This window comes from Poromitra crassiceps (assembly GCF_964638095.1).
Source record: "Poromitra crassiceps genome assembly, chromosome: 20".
NCBI classification, from domain to species: Eukaryota; Metazoa; Chordata; class Actinopteri; order Beryciformes; family Melamphaidae; genus Poromitra; species Poromitra crassiceps.
The window spans coordinates 11703233-11726264 of NC_139637.1; the positions used below are offsets into that span (position 1 = coordinate 11703233).

At 40.9% G+C, this 23032-nt stretch overlaps 3 protein-coding genes across 3 annotated transcripts in view; all 3 read right to left on the minus strand.

Moving 5' to 3' along the window:
• Positions 1-4246, minus strand: LOC310794594 (mamu class II histocompatibility antigen, DR alpha chain-like). The gene is made up of 4 exons (XM_083656579.1): positions 4160-4246; positions 3599-3844; positions 1506-1787; positions 1-1390 (listed from the first exon to the last, which is right to left on the minus strand). The coding sequence occupies exons 1-4, from the start codon at positions 4215-4217 to the stop codon at positions 1269-1271; spliced, it is 708 nt and encodes a 235-aa protein (XP_083512705.1). The 5' UTR covers positions 4218-4246; the 3' UTR covers positions 1-1268.
• LOC310794599 (rano class II histocompatibility antigen, B alpha chain-like) overlaps positions 1-23032 on the minus strand; it is a 48031-nt gene continuing 24999 nt past the window's right edge. Inside the window, exon 5 of the transcript XR_014553575.1 lies at positions 1-332. The gene's annotated coding sequence lies outside the window, so the exon portion shown is untranslated. The remainder of the gene's footprint in view (positions 333-23032) is intronic.
• The window catches only part of LOC310794578 (H-2 class II histocompatibility antigen, E-S beta chain-like), a 5368-nt gene continuing 4501 nt past the window's right edge, over positions 22166-23032 (minus strand). The window contains exons 5-7 of the mRNA XM_083656556.1: positions 22879-22992; positions 22384-22410; positions 22166-22294 (exon numbers count right to left, since the gene is read on the minus strand). Of these exons, the coding sequence (XP_083512682.1) occupies positions 22385-22410; positions 22879-22992 (140 nt within the window). The 3' untranslated portion in view covers positions 22166-22294; position 22384. The remainder of the gene's footprint in view (positions 22295-22383; positions 22411-22878; positions 22993-23032) is intronic.

Sequence of the window (23032 nt, forward strand, 5' to 3'; positions counted from 1 at the left end):
CATTTTCATGCATTTTAATAACAGACAACCTAAAGGCAGAATGTAAGGTAAATATATCATATCATATTAAGCAGGGTTTACTATGTTGTTGTTATATAACATGTTATGTTTTTACATTATTTAAAGTACCAAACAGGCGAATGTAAAATTATGGTATTCTGGAAATTATAAGCTTTAGTAGGCTATAATTAATTGAATAATGTATGATACTATGCACACATACCAATCATAAGTCAAAACATTACTAATTTACTGAATGATAAAGCCAGAAAGGGGCCAGTAGGATATTAACTGAAGAGCCATTTGGGAGCCCAAAGAGCCGGCTCTTATTGCTGAGCTGAACTAAATGATCTGAATCACTAAAAAGAGACAGAATTCTCATCATGAGTGAAAACACAACTGGAGGTAATAAAGTTTACAGAGTATGCTAACAAGCTTCACTCTGATTGGGTAGGCTGGTGTAAACAAACAAAGTCATAAATTGTAGGTATAAATATTTGAGAGAAAATCATTGATTCAACTGTATTTATATTAGTAATAGTAAAACTCTGTGGTGGGGTCGAGGCGGAAATGGTGAAATTTCAACATAAAACAGTATAAAAGTAGATAAAAAAATATTCCGAGAGAATAATAAAGTCTAGGTGAGTAATAAATCATACTAAGCAATGATAACAAAAACAACATGAAAAAAAGTATTAAAAATGCATCCCAAGGACATGAAAGTGCCTGAAATAAAATAATCACCCACATGTGCGAGGCAGAAATGAGCACACAATATTTCTAGCATTATGTAATTTAATGAAAGTATGTAGGCTAAAATAGGCTACTGCAGAGTGCGTTCATAAATTAAATCTGATGTTCTAAACATCTGTCTAGACCTATGGTCTAGACTAAAATGAGAGGGCGGCTGTTCAAAGAAATTCAATGCTTTATGAACGGTCCATTTTGAGTGCACTCTGGTGCTCAGAGTGACTGTTTAAGAATGCACCCATAATAAAAGCAGTGCTTGACTATTCAGTCCAAATGTCACAATAACTTTGCTATTTCAAAGGTAAACAGTGGAAATGTAAATATTTATTACTAAAAAGAACAAACAGATAAAAAAGTTAAATTGATTTGTTTGTGTGAAAGTTAACATGTGAGGTGAATCAGTACAGATCCACACAGCAGAGAGAAGCAGTATAAAACCAGTATGACAGAAAGCAGTCTGTTAACTCCTGCAGCTCCTTCAGTCTGCCTCACATCATCAATAACTGATCAATAACTAATCAGTTGCATTCGATTCCTTTGATGAAGAAGAAGGTTCCTGTGGCCACGCCCAGTAGAGCCACGGTCAGACCCAGTACACAAAACACCTCAGGTCCGATCCCCGGCTGCTCCTGCTCCACATCTGAGGAGGAACCAAACACATGAACACACAGGAAGACAGCATCACTTGATAGTTTTGGTTGTTGTTAGCTAGGCTAACTGCAGTTTTGGCTAGCTAACAGATAAAGGTGCCTCACCCCAGATCTGGGTCAGCGGCTGGCTCAAGGCTTGGTGCTCCACAGAACAGCTGTAGATGTCTCCAAGCTGTGGGATGAAGCTCAGCCTGGCGACCTGGCTGAAGGTGCCATCTTTGTTGGGGTAGGGGACGTTGAGGCTGGTTCCTTCAGTCACATTCACATCGTTCCTGGTCCAGTAGACCTTGACAGGGGCAGGGTAGAACCCAGTCACATGGGAGATGAGGTGGTTCTCCACTCCCAGTTCCACATCATCGCTGGTGTAGATGAAGCTGTGAGGAGCATCTGTAGGGTACAACAATACGAGGGATCAGCCGAGCAGCATTTTGGTAAACAAACCGCGTCACTGGGGGAAAATGGCCCCAGTGCTCACTCTAGCCCCGGCTGTGCGGTTTACATTGTAAAAACTGTGACAGTTCACACAACTTTAACACGACATGCATATATTATACACCAAACTCTTGAGCTACTTCTGCTCTCACTCAGAATGTCAAAATAGAAGCGATGTCATGTATCTTTTTTGAGGCATTAACGTTTGTTTGGCACAACTTTACCAGTTAACTGCTGCGGGCTTCCGCATTTCTGGGGGATTTGTTGTTGTTGTGCTATACAACATCATATCATCATATATCATCATATAACATCATATATATATATCCGGTATATATATATATATATATATATATATATATATATATATATATATATATATATATATATATATATATATATATATATAATATATTATTGTTGTATGGCCTGGCTGAGGTTAAACCCTTTAATTTAAGGGGAAACGGACGTTTTATCCAGGTGAATGTGTGTGTGTGTGTGTGTGTGTGTGTGTGTGTGTGTGTGTGTGTGTGTGTGTGTGTGTGTGTGTGTGTGTGTGTGTGTGTGTGTCCGGTGCAAAACTCGGCTTCTACAACGGCATGAGTGAATACTGGATTCTGATTGGCTAGCAACAGTGGTAAATACGCCAACAATCTACAGTTCGGCTCCAACCGCAGTATCACTCCGCTCCCTGATGCTGACTCCGTTCCCTGTGCTGACTCCGCCCACTGTTCGCCTGTCAGTCTGCAAATCTTCAACAAGGAAATGGCCGATCTCTAACACAAGGAAATGTCCGATTTCGATGAACGTTTGATTTACTGGGTGGATTGAGTTTTGAGCAGTGCATGGTTAGATGAAGATGAAGGTGAAGTGAACAAAGAACGACATGGTGAAATTGGGGAGAGAGAACTGGCTGAGCTTGAGTTGTCACGAGTTCGGACTAGCGGGAGGTCGGACTAGCGCCCGGACCCCGAACCTGGGACTGTCAAACAAACAAACGCCCTCTGCCGTCACCAGATATCAACACACCACCACCAAAACGGGCTGCTTTAGATAACTGTTTAAATAACTGTACTTTTACAGGCAATGTATCAATAACTGTGAATCCCGTTAAGGAATAGGTTAGTTGTTTTTTGGCTCAAAGGCAACTAAATGTTTAGTGCAATCATTGATCTTGTGTATGGAACTATATTCTGTGGCGGAAGGATAAATGTATTCTGAAACCAGTAATGATTATAAATAAATGAATTGGATTTTTTATATTATTTGGTAGCCGTTGTAGAAAACAAATTTAACACTCGAGGTCGGGGGTTGTGGGCACATTTACCACTGGTACAGGGTTTATAGCACTCGGCTTCGCCTCGTGCCACAACCCTGTACCAGTGGTAAATGTGCCCACAACCCCCTCCCTCTCGTGTTAAATTTGTTACATAACACCTGGACAAATGCGCAAGGCACGCGCAAACAGGTGCGCAAGCGTAAATAGGGGATGTCGCCCGAAGATTTACAAAGTGCTTCACACACAATCAAAAGTAGCCTAAACAGCCTAATAATATAATACAGTAGCTACAATGAGAAATAAGAACAAGCATCAGACAAAAACAATCAACATAGATCTGTAAAAAGGCTTTCCAGATGGGTTTTTAGAGATCACTTAAAGTTATTGTATATTTCTGACAGTAATGTAAAACACCTGCAGTCCTTCCTTATCTGTAGTTTAAATTGTTGAACACAGTGGTAAATTAAGCTTTGTCATGTTTCCTTACCGAGCTCCAGAGGAGGGTTCTTGTAGGCACGCCGATCTGATTGCAGGCTTTGTTTGCAGATGGCCTGATTAACCAGAGCCATCTCATAAGATCCTGTGAAGGTCATATCCTCTGCAAACTTGGGCAGAGAGTTAACTCCTTTCCTGTTGATGAAGTCTGCGTACCATATCTCTTCACCATCCAGTCCATACATCACCTCTCCATCAGTTTCTGAACAGCCACTGATTCGCAGATCCTCATGTACAGCTGAGACGACACAAGATGAAAAACAAAATGTCAAACTTCTTCACATCCAGAATCACAGAGTGGATTTATTTTTCACATCCTCACGTCACGTTAAAGAGTTTGTCTGTTTATTGTTTTTATATTAAAACAACCGTTTAATAACTAATAAGAGTGAAAAGTGTCTTTCCTCAGAGGTGCAGAAAACGTTAAATATCTCCACTGACTCTAAATGTCTCTCTGGTTCAGAAGGAGCTCAGTTCAAATGATTTTCACATCAACAGAACATTGGAGTGAGTGTGAGACTAAATGTGAGGAACAGACGTGTGATGTACTTACTGTATGCTGTGACACCAAGGAGACATGAGAGGAAGACGAGGGTCTGTGAGCTCTTCATCTTCACTACACAACTTAGCACCCTGTCGACTTCACACTGACTGCTGCAAACTGAAGTAAACACAAGGAACAGCGTTGTCTTACACACAGCTCCACCAATCACATTACAGCTTTGACTTGCATCATCAGTCTCCAGGTAGACATAGTTGAGAACTGCTGAGAAATGAAGTGATGATGGAGAATAACACTCACATAATGCCTGACTGTTGAATCTAATATATAGTCAGTCAATAAAAAATTTCCAGTGTTTAGTAAAACAGCGGGAATAAAATCAAACAGAAACAAAGGAAAGATAAATAAAAATCAGAAAAACAATTAGAAAACTGATAAAATCAGGAAATGCTATAGAACTCTCTCACACTGTATTACTGTAATATATTACTCAGTAATATTATTACTGTACTCAGTAATATATCATTAATATATTAGCCTACTTGCCCCGATGTAACAGTAAGGGATTACAATTTCCAGTACACTAATGATATTACAATTACTAATCCGTCTGACCGTCTGTCTGTCTGTCTGTCTGTCTGTCTGTCTGTCTGTCTGTCTGTCTGTCTGTCTGTCTGTCTGTCTGTCTGTCTGTCTGTCTGTCTGTTTGTCTGTCTGTCTGTCTGTCTGACCATCTGTCTGTCTGTCTGTCTGTCTGTCTGTCTGTCTGTCTGTCTGTCTGTCTGTCTGTCTGACCATCTGTCTGACCATCTGTCTGTCTGTCTGTCTGTCTGTCTCTCTGTCTGTCTGTCTGTCTGTCTGTCTGTCTGTCTGTCTGTCTGAACGACCGACCGTCTGTCTGTCTGCCTGTCTGTCTGTCTGTCTGTCTGTCTGTCTGTCTGTCTGTCTGTCTGTTTGTCTGTCTGTCTGTCTGTCTGTCTGTCTGTCTGTCTGTCTGACCATCTGTCTGACCATCTGTCTGTCTGTCTGTCTGTCTGTCTGTCTGTCTGTCTGTCTGTCTGTCTCTCTGTCTGTCTGTCTGTCTGTCTGTCTGTCTGCCTGTCTGTCTGAACGACCGACCGTCTGTCTGTCTGTCTGTCTGTCTGTCTGTCTGTCTGACCATCTGTCTGACCATCTGTCTGTCTGTCTGTCTGTCTGTCTGTCTGTCTGTCTGTCTGTCTGTCTGTCTGTCTGTCTGACCATCTGTCTGACCATCTGTCTGTCTGTCTGTCTGTCTGTCTGTCTCTCTGTCTGTCTGTCTGTCTGTCTGTCTGTCTGTCTGTCTGTCTGAACGACCGACCGTCTGTCTGTCTGTCTGTCTGTCTGTCTGTCTGTCTGTCTGTCTGTTTGTCTGTCTGTCTGTCTGTCTGTCTGTCTGTCTGTCTGTCTGTTTGTCTGTCTGTCTGTCTGTCTGTCTGTCTGTCTGTCTGAACGACCGACCGTCTGTCTGTCTGTATGTCTGTCTCTCTGTCTGTCTGTCTGTCTGTCTGTCTGACCATCTGTCTGGATCTGTTGTTCACCTTCGTTGAATCACAAAGCATTTGATAGCCTACAGCTGATGGCGGTTTGATCTTCTTGCTTGTCATCCAGAGAGGTCTGATGATCAAGATTCAAGATTTGTATTGTCACTCTGTTCTACAGGTATGCACATGTGTGACATTCTTATGCTGTGGACTCCATTACAGACAAGGTGCAGTAGATAAATAGGTACAAAATCACAGCAAACAACAAATAGAGCACACAATCACAACACAACGCATAGGGCAATATAGCTAAATAGCACATAATGTAAAAGGTGTATCTAAGGCAGTTGAGGTAAACAATAAAGTAAGAAAGGTAATAAGGTAAAAGTGATAGGTATTGAAATAGAATAAGATAGATTAGATATAAAGTGTCCAGTGTCCAAAAGTGTCCACTTGTCAGTGTGCAAATGTCAATAATACAGGTGTTTGTGTTATTTATTGAGGAGTCTCGTTGCCTGCAGGAAGAAACTATTCTGCAGACGTTTGTGCTTTCAGGACCCTGTATCTTCTCCCTGAGGGCAACAGGGAGAACAGGCTGTTGTGCAGGTGGTTTGTGTGCTTGATGATCTTCCGGGACCTCCTGAGGCACCGCTGATTGTACAGTTCCTGCAGTTTTGGCAGTTCACATCCTGTCACATGCTGGGCCGCGTGCCTCACCCTTCTCAGTGCCTTGTGGTCCATGGTGGTACAGTTCCTGTTTCAGGTACAGCGCTTCCCCTCCCTCTGTTGCGAGCAGTAGGTTTTATAGGTTATTCATATGCAAATTAACATGATGTCATAATATTATGCCCACTTCTATCGGTTTTTGAACAGCCAATAGCTACTCTCCTTGGCAACAGTTAACGAGGGCCCTTATTGGACAGTTTCTGGTACACATTTCATAGAAATAATTTACTCTTACCCTGCCACTCTGGTGTGCAGGAACCATAACAGAAACACAGGGGCAAAAACATAACCTCCAGACAACTCTGTGGCAGAGGTTATAATAGTGGTAATGAATGCCAGGGTTTACAGAAAGTCTAGTGGCCATAGGCCTTGATGAACAGGTGGGTTTACAGAAAGTCTAGAGGCCATAGACCTTGATGAACAGGTGGGTTTACAGAAAGTCTAGAGACCATAGGCCTTGATGAACAGGTGGGTTTACAGAAAGTCTAGTGGCCATAGGCCTTGATGAACAGGTGGGTTTACAGAAAGTCTAGAGACCATAGGCCTTGGTGAACAGGTGGGTTTACAGAAAGTCTAGAGGCCATAGGCCTTGGTGAACAGGTGGGTTTACAGAAAGTCTAGAGGCCATAGGCCTTTGTGAACAGGTGTGTTTACAGAAAGTCTAGAGGCCATAGACCTTGGTGAACAGGTGGGTTTACAGAAAGTCTAGAGGCCATAGGCCTTGATGAACAGGTGGGTTTACAGAAAGTCTAGTGGCCATAGGCCTTGATGAACAGGTGGGTTGACAGAAAGTCTAGAGGCCATAGACCTTGATGAACAGGTGGGTTTACAGAAAGTCTAGAGACCATAGGCCTTGGTGAACAGGTGGGTTTACAGGTTTAGTTTGAAGAAGGGGAAGATCTCAGCGGAGAGAGTTCCACAGGGTGGGGGCTTCCAAAAGTTCTGTTCCCAAAGGTCCGCGGGTGGGTGTGGAGGATGGAGAGCAGACCTGTGTCAGAGGGGGTGCAGTGGTGGAGCCCAGCGAGCATTTTTAGGTTGAAAAGACGTTTAAAAAACGTTTAGGGTCAACGTTGAAAAAACGTGCAAGAAAGGTTCAAGAGTGAAAGTTTTTTCACCGACTATTTGCAGACGTTGATTAAACCTTCACATTTAGACCATATTTCACCAGGATCTTAAAAATTCAGCATCGCATACGGGATTCGAACCACGTTCTCCCACGTCTACCGGACTGAGCTATACATTTACTTATAATATCTACGGAGCCAGGCACATATATACTCTATCTCGCACGCGTGTGTGTGAGCGTCTATAAGCTGTACGGTTTCAGAGGTTAACTACCAGCAACTCAGAGCCTATACAGTCTGTTACAATAACATAGCGTGCCCAGAGCACCTCCTTCCTCACTTGGTGCAGACCGGTGCAGACTTGCTTTGGTCTAGTCAGTCACAGCTAGTAGCTAGCGACTAAGTACTTGCGCATGCGAGTTGCTGCAGGAACTCAATTCATTATTTTGCGCTAAACTATTAACCATAGTTGTGTCCTGGAAGCTTTTTGCTGGCACCACATAGCCTACAGTATATAGTCCCATATTTATGATATTTCATGTGACATAAAATGCGTTGAAATGTAGTTTTCGTGTAGACCAGATTTCAACTCTGTTACACAATAAAATGGACAAATGCCATTTCACACACTATCTATGGGGACCACAATGGAAATAAGCCTTCGGGCTTTATTGTGTTTTTATCCTCGGTGATATGTTGTCTTATGTCCTGTTTTTATCACCAAATAAAGTCAATCAATCAATCAATCAATCAATATTGTCTCTATTCCAAGCTACAACAAATGTTTTAACAGTATGATTAACCAAATTGTGTTTTTTTACACGTTGACGTTGTAACCGCATTTTAGCCGGTTGTAAAGAGGGTGAAATTAGGTCTTAGACGTTCAAACCCAATATCACCCAGATTTAAACTAAAAATCAACGTTGAAAAAACGTTTTGTGCTCGCTGGGAGGAGGCCACAAAGATACTGGGGTGGCGAGAGTGTGGATGATTTTGTAAGTGATGCGGGATTTGACCAGGAGCCAGTGGAGGTGGATGAGGGTGGGGGTGATGTCTGCCAGGGCTTGGTGCAGGAGAGAACCCTCAACCTGGAAGCTGAGTTCTGCACATGGAGCCTGTCCAGGGCTTTGTTGGGTACCCTGGACAGGACTCCAGATGGGGGTCTCTGCTACAGTAAAGTAAAGTAAAGTAAAGTAAAGTAAAGTAAAGTAAAGTAAAGTAAAGTAAAGTAAAGTAAAGTAAAGTAAAGTACGCACATCCACTTGATTAGCAGCTGCAGGACAAACAAATAATCAGTAACCAGTCAAAGAAGTAGAGTCCGCACACTGCTAGAGACTTCTCCAAGTACATTTATTGTATTACGTTTCAGTCACAAACAGCCTTCTTCTGAATGAATCATTCATTCTGAAGAAGGTCGTTTGTGACATAACAATACAATAAATCTATTGGAGAAGTCTCCAGCAGTGTGTGGATCTACTTCTTCTACTGTCTCTGCCACAGGGTCACGGGGTCAGAGCAGGCCCGTATCTAGCCTGCCACACTAGGGTGGGCTGGTAGGGGGCAACTTTGGCGGTAGGTTGCCAGAGGTTGTGGGTTCGGGGATGGGGATTAAATTGCATTATATTCAGTGGCGCTGGAAGTACTTTTAGGTAGGAATGGACTCTCGGTGCTGCCTGCAAGGGCAGCGGCGAAGAAAATTTGACGTTTTTTGGACTTTCATCCAAGAATATTTAATTTTAAATTAACATTAGGATTATACTGTTGTGATGTCATTATTCAGTATCTTCTCCTTTTCTCACTCACTTTCATGTAACCACCTGCTCTCCCTTTAGTCGTTTTACACTACAACAGACAGCAACACAGGCATAAACACTGAACCAAATTGTTCCAGTAGGAGTCACCATTCTGTTTTGGGTCACCAAACTGTAAGTAGGAACTTTCACTCAGGTGACAGGCCAGTGTTTACATTATTATTGTCAAAACTATTAGCAAACTATGTACAAACTAACTATTTACAAAACTATTGCTATATTTCCAAGACGTTTAGTCTTATTCAAACTCAAACTGAAATTAAAACTTTGAAAGCAGATTGACTTTGTTACCCTAACAAATAAATAACAATCCTTCATCCATAGTTTAAAATAACCAACTCCATAATATTCTTTGCATTGGATGAGCTTATTTCTCAAATCAAATTAAAGCTATAACTACTGTTAGGTGCCCTAAACTAACTAACCCAGTGGTCTCCAACCTTCGGGTCGCGTTCCTAAGTGCGGTCGCCTGGAATTCGAAAAGGGAGATACCATTTTTTTTTTTTTTTTTTGGGTGGGCAAGATAAATTTTTGGGTGGGCATAGCCCACCCCTGCCCCCCCCTAGAATCGGCCCTGGGTCAGAGAGTGATGGCCGGAGTTGGGACATGTTTTTGAGGTGATAGAAGGCAGATTTTGTGATGATTTGATGTGTGACTGATAGGAGGGGATGAAGAAAGTAACTTTAGTCAGGCTCAGCCACATGAGTGTGTGTGTGTGTGTGTGTGTGTGTGTGTGTGTGTGTGTGTGTGTGTGTGTGTGTGTGCGTGTGCGTGTGCGTGTGCGTGTGCGTGTGCGTGTGCGTGTGCGTGTGCGCGTGCGCGTGCGCGTGCGCGTGTGCATGTGCATGCGTGTATGCGTGTGTGCGTGTGTGTGTGTGTGTGTGTGTGTGTGTGTGTGTGTGTGTGTGTGTGTGTGTGTGTGTTGGGACTTGTAGTCGGCCATGATGAGCTCAGGTGAAGATGGGTCCACGCAATTTACATCCAATTTCTATGCTGTTAATAATAAAACATAATTTGCTCCTTCATGTTATTTCCAGTCCCCTGGGTTCATGTGAAAATGCAGATGAAAACATGGACACCACACAGCCTGTTGACCAGGTCCATGAGGACATCATCTCACCCCGTCACTTTTCAACATGCAGAGAGATCAACAGACTCCTATAGATCCTACGTGTGAAATCAACACCACAGGAGTGTGACAATGACACAAACCGTTGGCCAGTAAGGGTGTTGTGGTCTTTGACATCAGAGGCCGGGGTTCGATTCAAAGTCATTTCAACCATAAGTCACATTTAACTTTTTGTTATTTAAGCCGAAGCCAACCATTTCTCTAACCTTAACCAAGTTGTTTCATGCCTAAATAAATCAAACTGTAACAGAAGTTTTTGGCTACGGTCTTGATGGAAAAGGCTCCCCTGTGTGTTCAGAAGTGAAGCCACGGTGAGAAATAGTCAACATAGAGAGGACACGCTATGTTGTGAATAATGAGAATGTGTTGAGATGATGGAGCTTCTAAACTGTGAACACTGTGTGGACTCTTAGCCTAAAGCCTCTTGTGTCATAACTCTGTGTTTGTCTTTTATTTTCATGTTTTATTGTTTTGAACTCTCTTCTTCTCTTAGTTGAACTATTTGACTCTTGTGAAGCCCTTTGTCTCTTTGCTCTGTGAAAACTGCTGTATGTATGAATAAACTTACTTAGTACAAGTGTAACAGTAAACACAATAGACACTGTGGTGTGTTCAGGTTCAGACTCTGAACCTCAGAGTTTCTGTTCCAGGTTTTTCTTCTGCTTCTCTCATGCTGCCTTCATGTAAACAGGACTTTACGACCTTCACCGCCACACAGAGTGACTAGGAGCAGTCAACCAAGTCCTGAATATGAGTCGATCATAGAAACAAGTTAATCAGATCTTATCCCTTCTTCTCTTCTAGTTTATTTCCCTGCAGGCAGCAGCTGGTGGTGTGTTCTAACATGTTGATAAACACATTCATTTTAACATGTCAACTGAACTCACCTCTCACTCTAACACCAGCTAAACTCACAGTGTAGGCCTACTATGTGTGATACATTTAGCAGGAGTAGAGTTTACGAGCAGCACCTGAAGGCAGCAGCGTCTTGGAAAGTCCTGACTCTACTTTCACTTCCATGTCCAGTCCAGTCAGCAGCCAATCAGAAACAAGCTGGTGGTTGTTTATCTGTTGCTAGAGGCAACATGTTGGATTCAACAGCAGCAGAGTGAGGAGCTCAGACGCCCCCTGGTGGTTTATTATGGTTTAGATCAGTGATTCTCAACCTATTTCATATCAAGGACCCCTAGTTTAGTACACATTAGAACAACCACAGAAACCCATTTGACAAGATTCTGTCTCTTGTACCAAAATCTGAGCATATTTGTATTGCTATATATGATTTTGTCCATAATTGTGAATGTTTCAAGGTATTAAATCATGGCTAAAAGAGAAACAACAATGTTCTTCTCACACCTACTACCCCTGTAGACATAACTGTATTTTGTGTAGATGTATTTTTGTGTATGTATCAATCAATCAATTTTATATTTATATAGCACCAAATCACAACAAGAGTTACAGTGGACTCTTTGGTAACGCTTTATAATACAGCCCTCACACGCAAGATCTGTACTTACAGGGTAAGTATGGGGTACAAGAAGTGAATGTACCCTGTAAGTACAGGGTACCAAATCTGTAGTTACAGCACCTGAATGCGTCGAAATGCATCAGGAACTTCACAGTAAGACATGTGCATTATGGAGTAGTGGTTGAAAAGTGTTGTGCAGAGATCTCGTGTTGTGGATGCAGTGTATGGAGACCTGTGTGCGCGTTTTGGGCTGCGCAGCAGACATCCCCATCCCCGCCCTCCCCACCGGCTCTACTGAGGTGAAACGACAGAACCTCAGCACGTCACCCACCCTACCGGACGAACTCAACGCGTTCTACGCTAGGTTTGACCCCTCTGCCAGAGCGCCTCCCCTCCTCCCCCACCCCTCTCCCTGAGGAGAGGGGTGGCCTACAGAGAGGAGGTGGGGGCCCTGGAACAATGGTGCCAGGACAACCACCTCTCTCTGAACGTCTCCAAGACCAAGGAGATCATTGTAGACTACAGGAGGGGGGGGGGGGGGCACACACCCCCCAATCACCATCAACGGCACAGTGGTGGAAAGGGTGGACAGCTTCAAGTACCTGGGAGTCAACATCCACCAGGACCTGACTTGGGCCGGCCACACCGCCACTGTTGTCAAAAAGGCCCAACAGCGAATACACGGACTCAGGCGCCTGAAGAAATTTGGGCTAAGGCCAGAAATCCTTACGGACTTCTACAGAGGCACCATTGAAAGCCTGCTGACTGGCTGCTTCACCACCTTCACCACTACGGGAACTGTACCACCATGGACCGCAGGGCGCTACGGAGAGTGAGACGCGCGGCCCAGCACGTATATATATATATATATATATATATATATATATATATATATATATATATATATATATATATATATATATATATATATGCTATATGCTATATGCTGCCATGGTATTCACCCAGTCAGTGGGTTCTATTTGTCTTGTTATTACTCCCATGTTCCATTCTATGTAGCTCCTCCACTACTTGCTCCCTGATCGCTACAGGAACTTTCCTCGGAGAATGTACTACTGCTGTAATATCTGGATTCATCTGGATATGGTGTTTTCCTGCTAATCCAGAAAACAAGTCTTCAAATCCTGTCAGAATGTCATTTTGTTTTTCCACAGCATATATCCTCTTCACCAAGCCTAGCTTTGTGCATGTTGCTTTGCCCAGTATTGCTGGAACATGTTGCTGCACTATCTCAAACTCTATTTTGCGTTTTTGTCCTTTGTGCACACAGGTGAGTGATGTTCTGCCCAATGGCGCCGACTTGTGGCCGAAATATGCAACAAGCTTGCAGGTGGATTATTTTAGTTTTCCTCTGATGTCCAGTGAGTTGAATGTTTCTGCTGACATCACATTGCTCATAGCACCAGTGTCAAGCTTCAATGTCACATTCCTCCTGTTTATTATCAGATCTTGAGTCCATTCATCTTCATCCTCCATCTCTGCATTTTCAATATTTTTGATGCACACCTCCTGTTCCACTTCAAGTGTGCCAATGAACATGTCACTGTTGCCCTCACACTGTTCCACAGCATGCATTTTGCTTGCTTGGACTTGTGATTTGCACATCTTTGCAAAATTATGTCTTTTCTGACATAACTTGCATGTCTGACCAAAGGCTGGGCATTTTCTGTATTGACACGATTTCACGATTTCAGACGGCAGCCCGTCTTTATTGTCACACGAACACACTACAACACATGCATGCGGCCACTACACACACTCATGCTGACGGTGGCCGGTGAAATATGTCCTCTGCATTTGACCCACGCTGCATGTTTTTAGTTGGGGGTAATGTACGGAGGAACCCCCTGGGGGGTACGGGGAGAACATGCAAACTCCACACAGAAAGGCCCTTTCGACGAGATAGCCCACCTAGGCAGTAGGCACTGAAGATATGGGGGGGTCACAACTCCAGCGCCCACAGCGTCCCAGGTGGGAATCGAACCCAGGACCTTCGAGCTGTGAGGCGACAGCGCTTACCACTGCACCACCATACCCAGTATTGGTGCTTGTAACCACATCTGCTGCAGTTAACTTCCTTTTGATCATCTTGTGGAGGTGGCTTTGTTCTGCTCCTGTCGCCTCTGTCTCTCTTGGCATAGGCAGTCTTTACTGTTTTTATTTTGTGCACTTCAATTTCTTCATTTAGCACTTTAACCTGACTTGACGTGATCTCACTGGCACGGCAGACATCAATTGCCTTTTCTAATGTAAGATCCGCCTCTCTCAATAGCTGCCTCTCACTTGATCATCCCTTATGCCTCATACAATCCTGTCACGTATTAACGATTCATGCAGTTGTCTGAACTCACAGTCCTTGGCCTTGTTTTTCAAGTCTGTCACGTAGGCATCTATGGTCTCTGTTGGTCCTTGAGCCCTCGTGAAGAACATATGACGGATGTACGGCAGGTTTTTTCTTGGTTCGCAGTAGTCTTGAAACTTTTTCTTCTACACTGCAATTTTATCCTTCTCTCCGTCTTGGAAGACAAACCGTGTTGCAAACCTTTATTGCTTCTTCCCCCGCCACGTGCAGAAATGTAGCACACTGCACTTTCTCCGTTTTCTCGGCCACGCCGCTTGCGATGCAAAACAGCTCAAACTTCTGGATCCATATTTTCCAGTTCTCGGCGAGATTACCCTGCAGGCTCAAACTCGACGGTGGCTGCAACTGAGACATCTTTCAGTGTTCTTTCTTTTCTTTTCCAGTTTATTCTGACACCATGTTATATATTGACGTGACTCGGACACCGCTTAGACAACAACAACTGACGTTTATTCACCAACCCGGATGTATATACATTCTTATACGTCATGACGTCATACGCACTCTGACGCTACGCATATTCACACAATATGTTACAGGGAGCAAAAGTCGCATGCAAGTCTATGTAGGGAGACGGAACTCTTTCTAGGCGCTAGCCGAAAGAGTTCCAATGGAGCTAATTGGCCGCTTAGGTCAACTGCAACGCAGTCTCTGATTGGTCCGGTTACATTGTAATTTCTGGAAATCGCTGGAGCCAGATTGATGTGTGGAGTGAAAATGTGAGGTCACTTTTGTTCTTTTTAAGAAAACTGAACTCATTTAAGGTGTGCAATGTTTTAATGACCTTGTTTGATCAATGCTTCATTGAGTCTGTTCTTAATTATTGCTGTGCGGCCTGGTTTGGTTACCTCACCCTGTCCAGTAAAAACAGGCTGGCAAAGCTGGTCAAAGTGGCTAGTAAGGTGATCAGGGTGCAGCAAGCAGCTTCAGGACATTTACTTTAAGTGAGTAAGGAACAGTGTTGGGGGGTAACTCATTACAAAAGTAACATATTACATGTAATATATTACTTTTAGCAGTAACTCGGTAATATAACTTATTACTTATAGGATTTCATTAATATTATACCAGTTACTTTGTCAAGTAACAAGTTAACAAGTTACAAATTGAGTTACATTTTATTATATCAAAGCACATATTTAAAAAAGATACAATCATTTCCTAATCAAACTGTGTGTTTTTATGCAAATAACCACTACAGATGACAATAACAAAGGAAAAAAATAACATTCAGAATTTTGGATTGTTTACACTGACTTCAAGGCGGTTGAAATGTTTTTTTGGGATGGTTCCAGGGCGGCAATGTCATTCTGCTGCTGCTGTTGTTTTGGTAAAAGTAATGCAAAAGTAGTGTAATAAGTAAAGTAACGAGTTACTCTACACAGAAAGTAATATTGTAAAGTAACGTATTACTTTCAAATGAAAGTAACTAGTAATATGTAGTATATTACATTTTGAAAGTAACTTGCCCAACACTGGTAAGGAATAAGGCCAAGCTTATTCTAGACTGTCCTGACCATCCACTTTATCAGGAGTTTGACCTCCTCCCCTCTGGCCGCCGTTTTAGAATGACAAAAACAAGGACGTTGCGTATTATTATTATTATTATTATTATTATTATTATTATTATTATTATTATTATTATTATTATTATTATTATTATTATTATTATTCCTGTTGCTATTGACAGGCTCAATTTGCTAGGCTAGGCTTAGTCTGCAATCCCTGCATCCTCTATCTCTATGCATTTTTATTATGTTTTATTATTACTACAGTATTTCTATTCTTTCTTTGATATATTGCCTCTGCAGAATGTGCACAGCACTGTAATGACCTTAATGACTTGATGTTATATTGTATGTTGTACTATTTGCTGGGATCTGGCCTGGTTGCCCTTCCTGCTGTTGTTGGTGCTATGTGGAGACAATTGTCCTCATCTTCTACTTGAGCTCGATCACTCCTGGACTTTTTTGTGTCATGATGATGCTCGTTATTGTTGGTCTTTTTGTAGCCTACTGTTGTGTCCCAATGTCTGCTGCAAACCACATTTCCTTCAGGATAATACAGTTGAAGTTGAAGTTGAAGTTGAAGTTGAAGTTGAAGTTGAAGTTGAAGTTGAAATGTCATTTTATACAGTGAGGTCAAGTTTCGAAAAATGGTCTCACTACAAGTAAATGACTAACATAATCAGACATGAATACAATTGGGCTCATACTCCACAAGAGTCTCAGCCTTCAAGTCATACCCAAATGATATCATTCCAAGAAGGAGCTACCCCAGTATGCAGAAATATTCATATAGAAGGTGAAAATAACAAATGTATAGGTTACTGCATGTAAAAAAAATGTTTTTACCAAAACCTGCATGGGATTAGCATAAAGTGGTTATGTCTGTAAAGAGGAGACTCATGGGGACCCATAGAAACATATTCTCATTCAGATATCTTGAGGTAAGAGATCAAGGGGCCCCTTTGAAAACGACCATGCCAGTTTTTCCCTCGTCAAAACCTAGCTTAACTTTGGAGCGTTATCTCTCCTCCTTCCTGACAAGCAGCATGACATGATTGATACCACAATGGCTGCATTAAGCATTCTAGTTTAGGAAGATATCAGTATATTCACTCTAGCTTTAAAAATGAGTCTGCTACAGCCTCTGAAACACAGTCATGTTGGATGCGGACGTGTCTTACAAAAAGGGCATTAATCCTTCAGAGGGTAAAAGGGCAGGTGCTTGGGCACCACCTGGTGTCTATCTGTGCACATCCCTGCTCCCCTCCTTCTCTCTCTTCATCCTCCCTCTCTTCATCCCCTCTTCTCATATTCCTCTTCGGTCACCATGACATTACCTTCCCTCCTTCTCTCTCTTCATCCCTCCCTCCATCCTTCCTCCTCAGACTTCATTACTTTTTCTTCTTCCCTCCCTCCTTTCTAGGCCCAATACCATTTATTATTATTATTAACTATCAAAGTTTTTACTCCCCCTCATTCATTCAAATCTTTCTTTACAATATTTTATTAAGATTTTACACACAGAAAACATAAACATGCAAAGTCAATAAACGCCACATAAAATGCTCATACCCATAAAGAAAACAGAAGGTTTGACATAAACGGGTCGTTAAAAAAACGTTTAAATCCTATAATAAGTGAATGTGAAATGTGTTAGCAATGTGTTAGCAGAATTGTGTTGGGCCACAGCTATGTCATTTTACGTGCGATCAGGCTGAATCTTTCAGAAAGTGTAAAGAGCAGACCTGCAGGTGCTTTGTTTAATGAGGTAATCAGGAGACACAACTGTTTTATTATAATATTTTATTAGTTGCTGAATCGCTGAACATGATTGTAAATAATCATAGGCTATTGCAATTGGACATTGCTTGACCACATTAACCTGATTACATTTACACCTGGTACGGTATTAGTAACGTGGAATTAATAATATTATAATTATTGTATGTATGACGGGAGTGTAGGAAGTGAAATATGTCTCAAATTGTACATACTGTATTAGGTTACAAAAACAAAACTATTGCTGTGGTACTTATTGTTATTTAATATTGCCACCTTTTTAGAGTAGCAGAGGCGGCTCTAAATTATAGCTATAGGAAAAATGTAGCCTATAATAGGATACATTTTACCTTCCAAAATATGTTTCCTCTTGCTATTGCATTGCATTATGATGGTCCATACCTGATGTTCTAGTCATGTGATCTTCAAGTTGTTCTCATCAGGCTCTATTGGCACTGTAGGTTTTTGTGCCTAATTGTATATTTTCTCAAGGGAGCTTTGTTTAAACACGTGTGTGTTTATATGAAGAAAGTGTGTTTGTATAAACATGTGTGTGTTTATATGAAGAAAGTGTGTTTTTATAAACATGTGTGTGTTTATATGAAGAAAGTGTGTTTGTATAAACATGTGTGTGTTTATATGAAGAAAGTGTGTTTGTATAAACACGTGTGTGTTTATATGAAGAAAGTGTGTTTGTATAAACATGTGTGTGTTTATATGAAGAAAGTGTGTTTTTATAAACATGTGTGTGTTTATATGAAGAAAGTGTGTTTGTATAAACATGTGTGTGTTTATATGAAGAAAGTGTGTTTGTATAAACATGTGTGTGCTTATATGAAGAAAGTGTGTTTGTATAAACATGTGTGTGCTTATATGAAGAAAGTGTGTTTGTATAAACACGTGTGTGCTTATATGAAGAAAGTGTGTTTGTATAAACATGTGTGTGTTTATATGAAGAAAGTGTGTTTGTATAAACATGTGTGTGCTTATATGAAGAAAGTGTGTTTGTATAAACATGTGTGTGTTTATATGAAGAAAGTGTGTTTGTATAAACATGTGTGTGCTTATATGAAGAAAGTGTGTTTGTATAAACATGTGTGTGCTTATATGAAGAAAGTGTGTTTGTATAAACATGTGTGTGTTTATATGAAGAAAGTGTGTTTGTATAAACATGTGTGTGTTTATATGAAGAAAGTGTGTTTGTATAAACATGTGTGTGCTTATATGAAGAAAGTGTGTTTGTATAAACATGTGTGTGTTTATATGAAGAAAGTGTGTTTGTATAAACATGTGTGTGCTTATATGAAGAAAGTGTGTTTGTATAAACATGTGTGTGTTTATATGAAGAAAGTGTGTTTGTATAAACATGTGTGTGTTTATATGAAGAAAGTGTGTTTGTATAAACATGTGTGTGCTTATATGAAGAACGTGTGTTTGTATAAACATGTGTGTGTTTATATGAAGAAAGTGTGTTTGTATAAACATGTGTGTGCTTATATGAAGAAAGTGTGTTTGTATAAACACGTGTGTGCTTATATGAAGAAAGTGTGTTTGTATAAACATGTGTGTGTTTATATGAAGAAAGTGTGTTTGTATAAACATGTGTGTGTTTATATGAAGAAAGTGTGTTTGTATAAACATGTGTGTGCTTATATGAAGAAAGTGTGTTTGTATAAACATGTGTGTGTTTATATGAAGAAAGTGTGTTTGTATAAACATGTGTGTGCTTATATGAAGAAAGTGTGTTTGTATAAACATGTGTGTGTTTATATGAAGAAAGTGTGTTTGTATAAACATGTGTGTGCTTATATGAAGAAAGTGTGTTTGTATAAACATGTGTGTGCTTATATGAAGAAAGTGTGTTTGTATAAACACGTGTGTGCTTATATGAAGAAAGAGTGTTTGTATAAACACGTGTGTGCTTATATGAAGAAAGTGTGTTTGTATAAACATGTGTGTGCTTATATGAAGAAAGTGTGTTTGTATAAACATGTTTGTGCTTATATGAAGAAAGTGTGTTTGTATAAACATGTGTGTGCTTATATGAAGAAAGTGTGTTTGTATAAACATGTGTGTGCTTATATGAAGAAAGTGTGTTTGTATAAACATGTTTGTGCTTATATGAAGAAAGTGTGTTTGTATAAACATGTGTGTGTTTATATGAAGAAAGTGTGTTTGTATAAACATGTGTGTGCTTATATGAAGAAAGTGTGTTTGTATAAACATGTGTGTGCTTATATGAAGAAAGTGTGTTTGTATAAACATGTGTGTGCTTATATGAAGAAAGTGTGTTTGTATAAACACGTGTGTGCTTATATGAAGAAAGAGTGTTTGTATAAACACGTGTGTGCTTATATGAAGAAAGTGTGTTTGTATAAACATGTGTGTGTTTATATGAAGAAAGTGTGTGCATATATTAATGTATTCCTTGTACTTTACCATGCTTTTTTTATTATTATTATCAGCCGTTTCCCCCTGACTGTGGTTTATCAGGGCTTTTCAAAGTCTGAGGGTGTGGGCCTCCCCACAGACAAAAATTGGGGACAAAGCCCCCCCCCCACCCCAGTTTACTTGTTGATGTCTGTAGTTTTGCTAAATTCCTGGATGCCTGTGGGATCAGATTGGTATTTGGCCGCAGCAATTATTTGATCCAATTGAGACAAGATAGCTTCAGACTATTTAAATAAAGGTTGGTCTGAAGGCATTTATTTGTTTCTGACTCTGGCAAATTAGGGAAAATGGTAAAACCCAAAACTACTGTATCTCTGAACTATCTTTAACCAAATCACACACATTTAGGCTATTCTATGTGATCTCCCACTTTGAAAACCTCTTATATGGTTCATTTGTCAGGTAACCCCTCTGAGAACATCACCTGACTTGTCAGGTGACCCCCCTGAGGTATTTGTAGGTCAGATCAGAAGCATCAGAATTCTTTATTTGCCACGGTATGTTTTCACATACAAGGAAATTGTCTTGGTGTGATTGGTGCTCAAGTAACCTGATAAATTAGAACCAATATACGATATAAATAAATAAGATATAAAGAATATAAAAAGATTCACAGATATTAACAGATAATGATATACACAGTATTAACAGATATAAACAGTCTTGACAAGGTGAGGTAAGGTGTGTCTCTGTCTAGTTGTTTCTTATCTGAGGAAGGGCTTGTTGCCTGAAACGTTACCTTTGTGGTAACACCATTGACCTATATTACAAATAAATGGTGGGACTAACTTCTAGTGTGCAGACTGTAATTTGTTATGTTCAGTTACACTTCAGTTCTGCACCGTTTTCACTGATTGGATGTGCGTGCTTTTTACTTTCATGCTGACTGGACTGGATAATGGAAGTGAAAATAAAGAGCCCTGCACTTTCCAGAGACGCTGCTGCCTTCAGGTGCTGCATGTAAACTCTACACCTGCTAAGTTAGTGTTGGTGAAAACACTGAGAAACCACCATGTTTCAGGATTCATCCTAATGAAGACCATTTAAAATGTGTTTTCGAGCTTTTCATGTCAACAGAAGTGAATATACAGTTATGGAATATTACAGTAATCATAAGTGCTATGGGTTTATAATCAATGATGGAGTGTAAATATGGACAGAGCTTCATAATCAATTACACAGATACTATGATAAATATAGAACTACTAAATATGTAATGATGACATGGGAGACTTTTCCCAAGGATCTTTCATGTGATGCTGACACAACACAAACAAACATAAGGAGAGTCTCAGCTACAATAACAAAGTGATAGAGTGCTTCCCAAAGATTTATTGTAGGAAAAGACATCTCACTCCAGTAGATATATGAGAATCTAACACTCAGAAAACCTTAAAGCAGATAACATCTTGAAGCAGTTGATGTGATTTCACAGATGAAGTTAAAGGACTGAAGCCTTTCATCTGACTCAGTTTGAGGAAGTTAGCCGCTGGGAAAGAATCATGTCACACAGGAAGGTGAAGCCTCAAGTCACAAATACATTTGACTTGAGTGACACTCACATACACGTCATGTGACATACATGTGCTGTATGTCATGCTACATATGATATGTGTGCTGTATGTCATGCTACATATGATATGTGTGCTGTATACACTATGTGCCGTACATCACATTGTCTCACACATTTTCACTGCCAACTCCGTCAGGACTTTTCCCCCAAATTTCTTCTACGTCTACTTTTTGAGAAGTAGTCAAATAAGACCCTAAATTAAATGGTTGGAAGGTTTTGGTGCATTTTGTTTGCCAGGGTCTTTATGTTCCTCCACCAATTTGAAAATGTTGCTGCATTTGGTGCAACTAAAACAAGTTGGTTAAGGCAGTGGTTCTCAAATTTGTTCACATGAGGGACCCCTAAACTGACAAAGATTAGACCATGGACCCCCATTTGATAGGATTTTGTCCCATGGTCCCCCATATGATAATAAGATTGATGCTTTTAGATGTTTTATTACAGAAAGTGTATAAAACCCATGACCAAAATAGTAATTGTGTTATTTATGAATGGAATTATAGGGAAAATAAATGACCCCTCTTTTGCCTGGGGACACCCTGGAGCCCCCTCAAGGACACCTGGGGGTCCCCAGACCCCCATTTGAGAACCACTGGGTTAAGGTTAGGGTTATGATTTGGGTTAAGTATGTGCCATACATCATGTATATCACATTAGCACAGTAGACAACAGTATATGTATATCACCAAACATGTATGTGCTGTAGATCATATGTGTCACAGCACATGTGCAGTGTATCACAGAAGGCTTGAAGCAGAAACAGCGGCTCTTCCTCTCCAGCAGGTGGCAGCACTGAAAACAAAATAAAGCAGGTTGAGTTCCCCACTGACTTTTTCTTCCAGGAGACAAACAACAGGACTCCTACTATCAATGATTCCTACCTCAGTTAGTGGGAACCAGAACCCGACCTGATTTAAAACAAGAGAAGAAGAGACTGCTGTTATTTAGTCAATATTATGTTATTGTTCTGCAAAGTCTGAAGAGTCGGAACTGGTCTGATGTGGTCTCAAGTGATCTGAACTGGTCTGAAGTGTCTGAAGTCTGAAGTAGTCTGAAGTGGTCTAGTGCAGTTACAGTTCTCAAAATCTTTCACATGAAGGACCCCTAAATTGACAAAAATTAGACCACGGACCCCCATTTGATAGGATTTTGTCCCACGGTCCCCCATATGATAATAAGATTGATGCTTTTAAATGTTTTATTGCAGAAAGTGTATAAAACCCATGAACAAAATAGCCATTGTTGTGTTACTTATGAATGGAATTATAGCGCAAAGAAATGACCTCCCTTTTGTCTGGGGACCCCCTGGAACCCCCTCAAGGACCCCTGGGGGTCCCTGGACCCCCATTTGAGAACCACTGGTCTAGTGGACTGACCTTGGGCCTTCCTCCTGTAGAAGATGAATCCAGCCAGAGGTAAGATGAGACCCAGAGCCAGTCCTGAGGCTCCGATGGCCATCTTGTTTCTCTTAGACTCAGGCATGGAGGGATCTGTGGAGACATTGAGATGGTTGATTTCAGACAGTCCAGT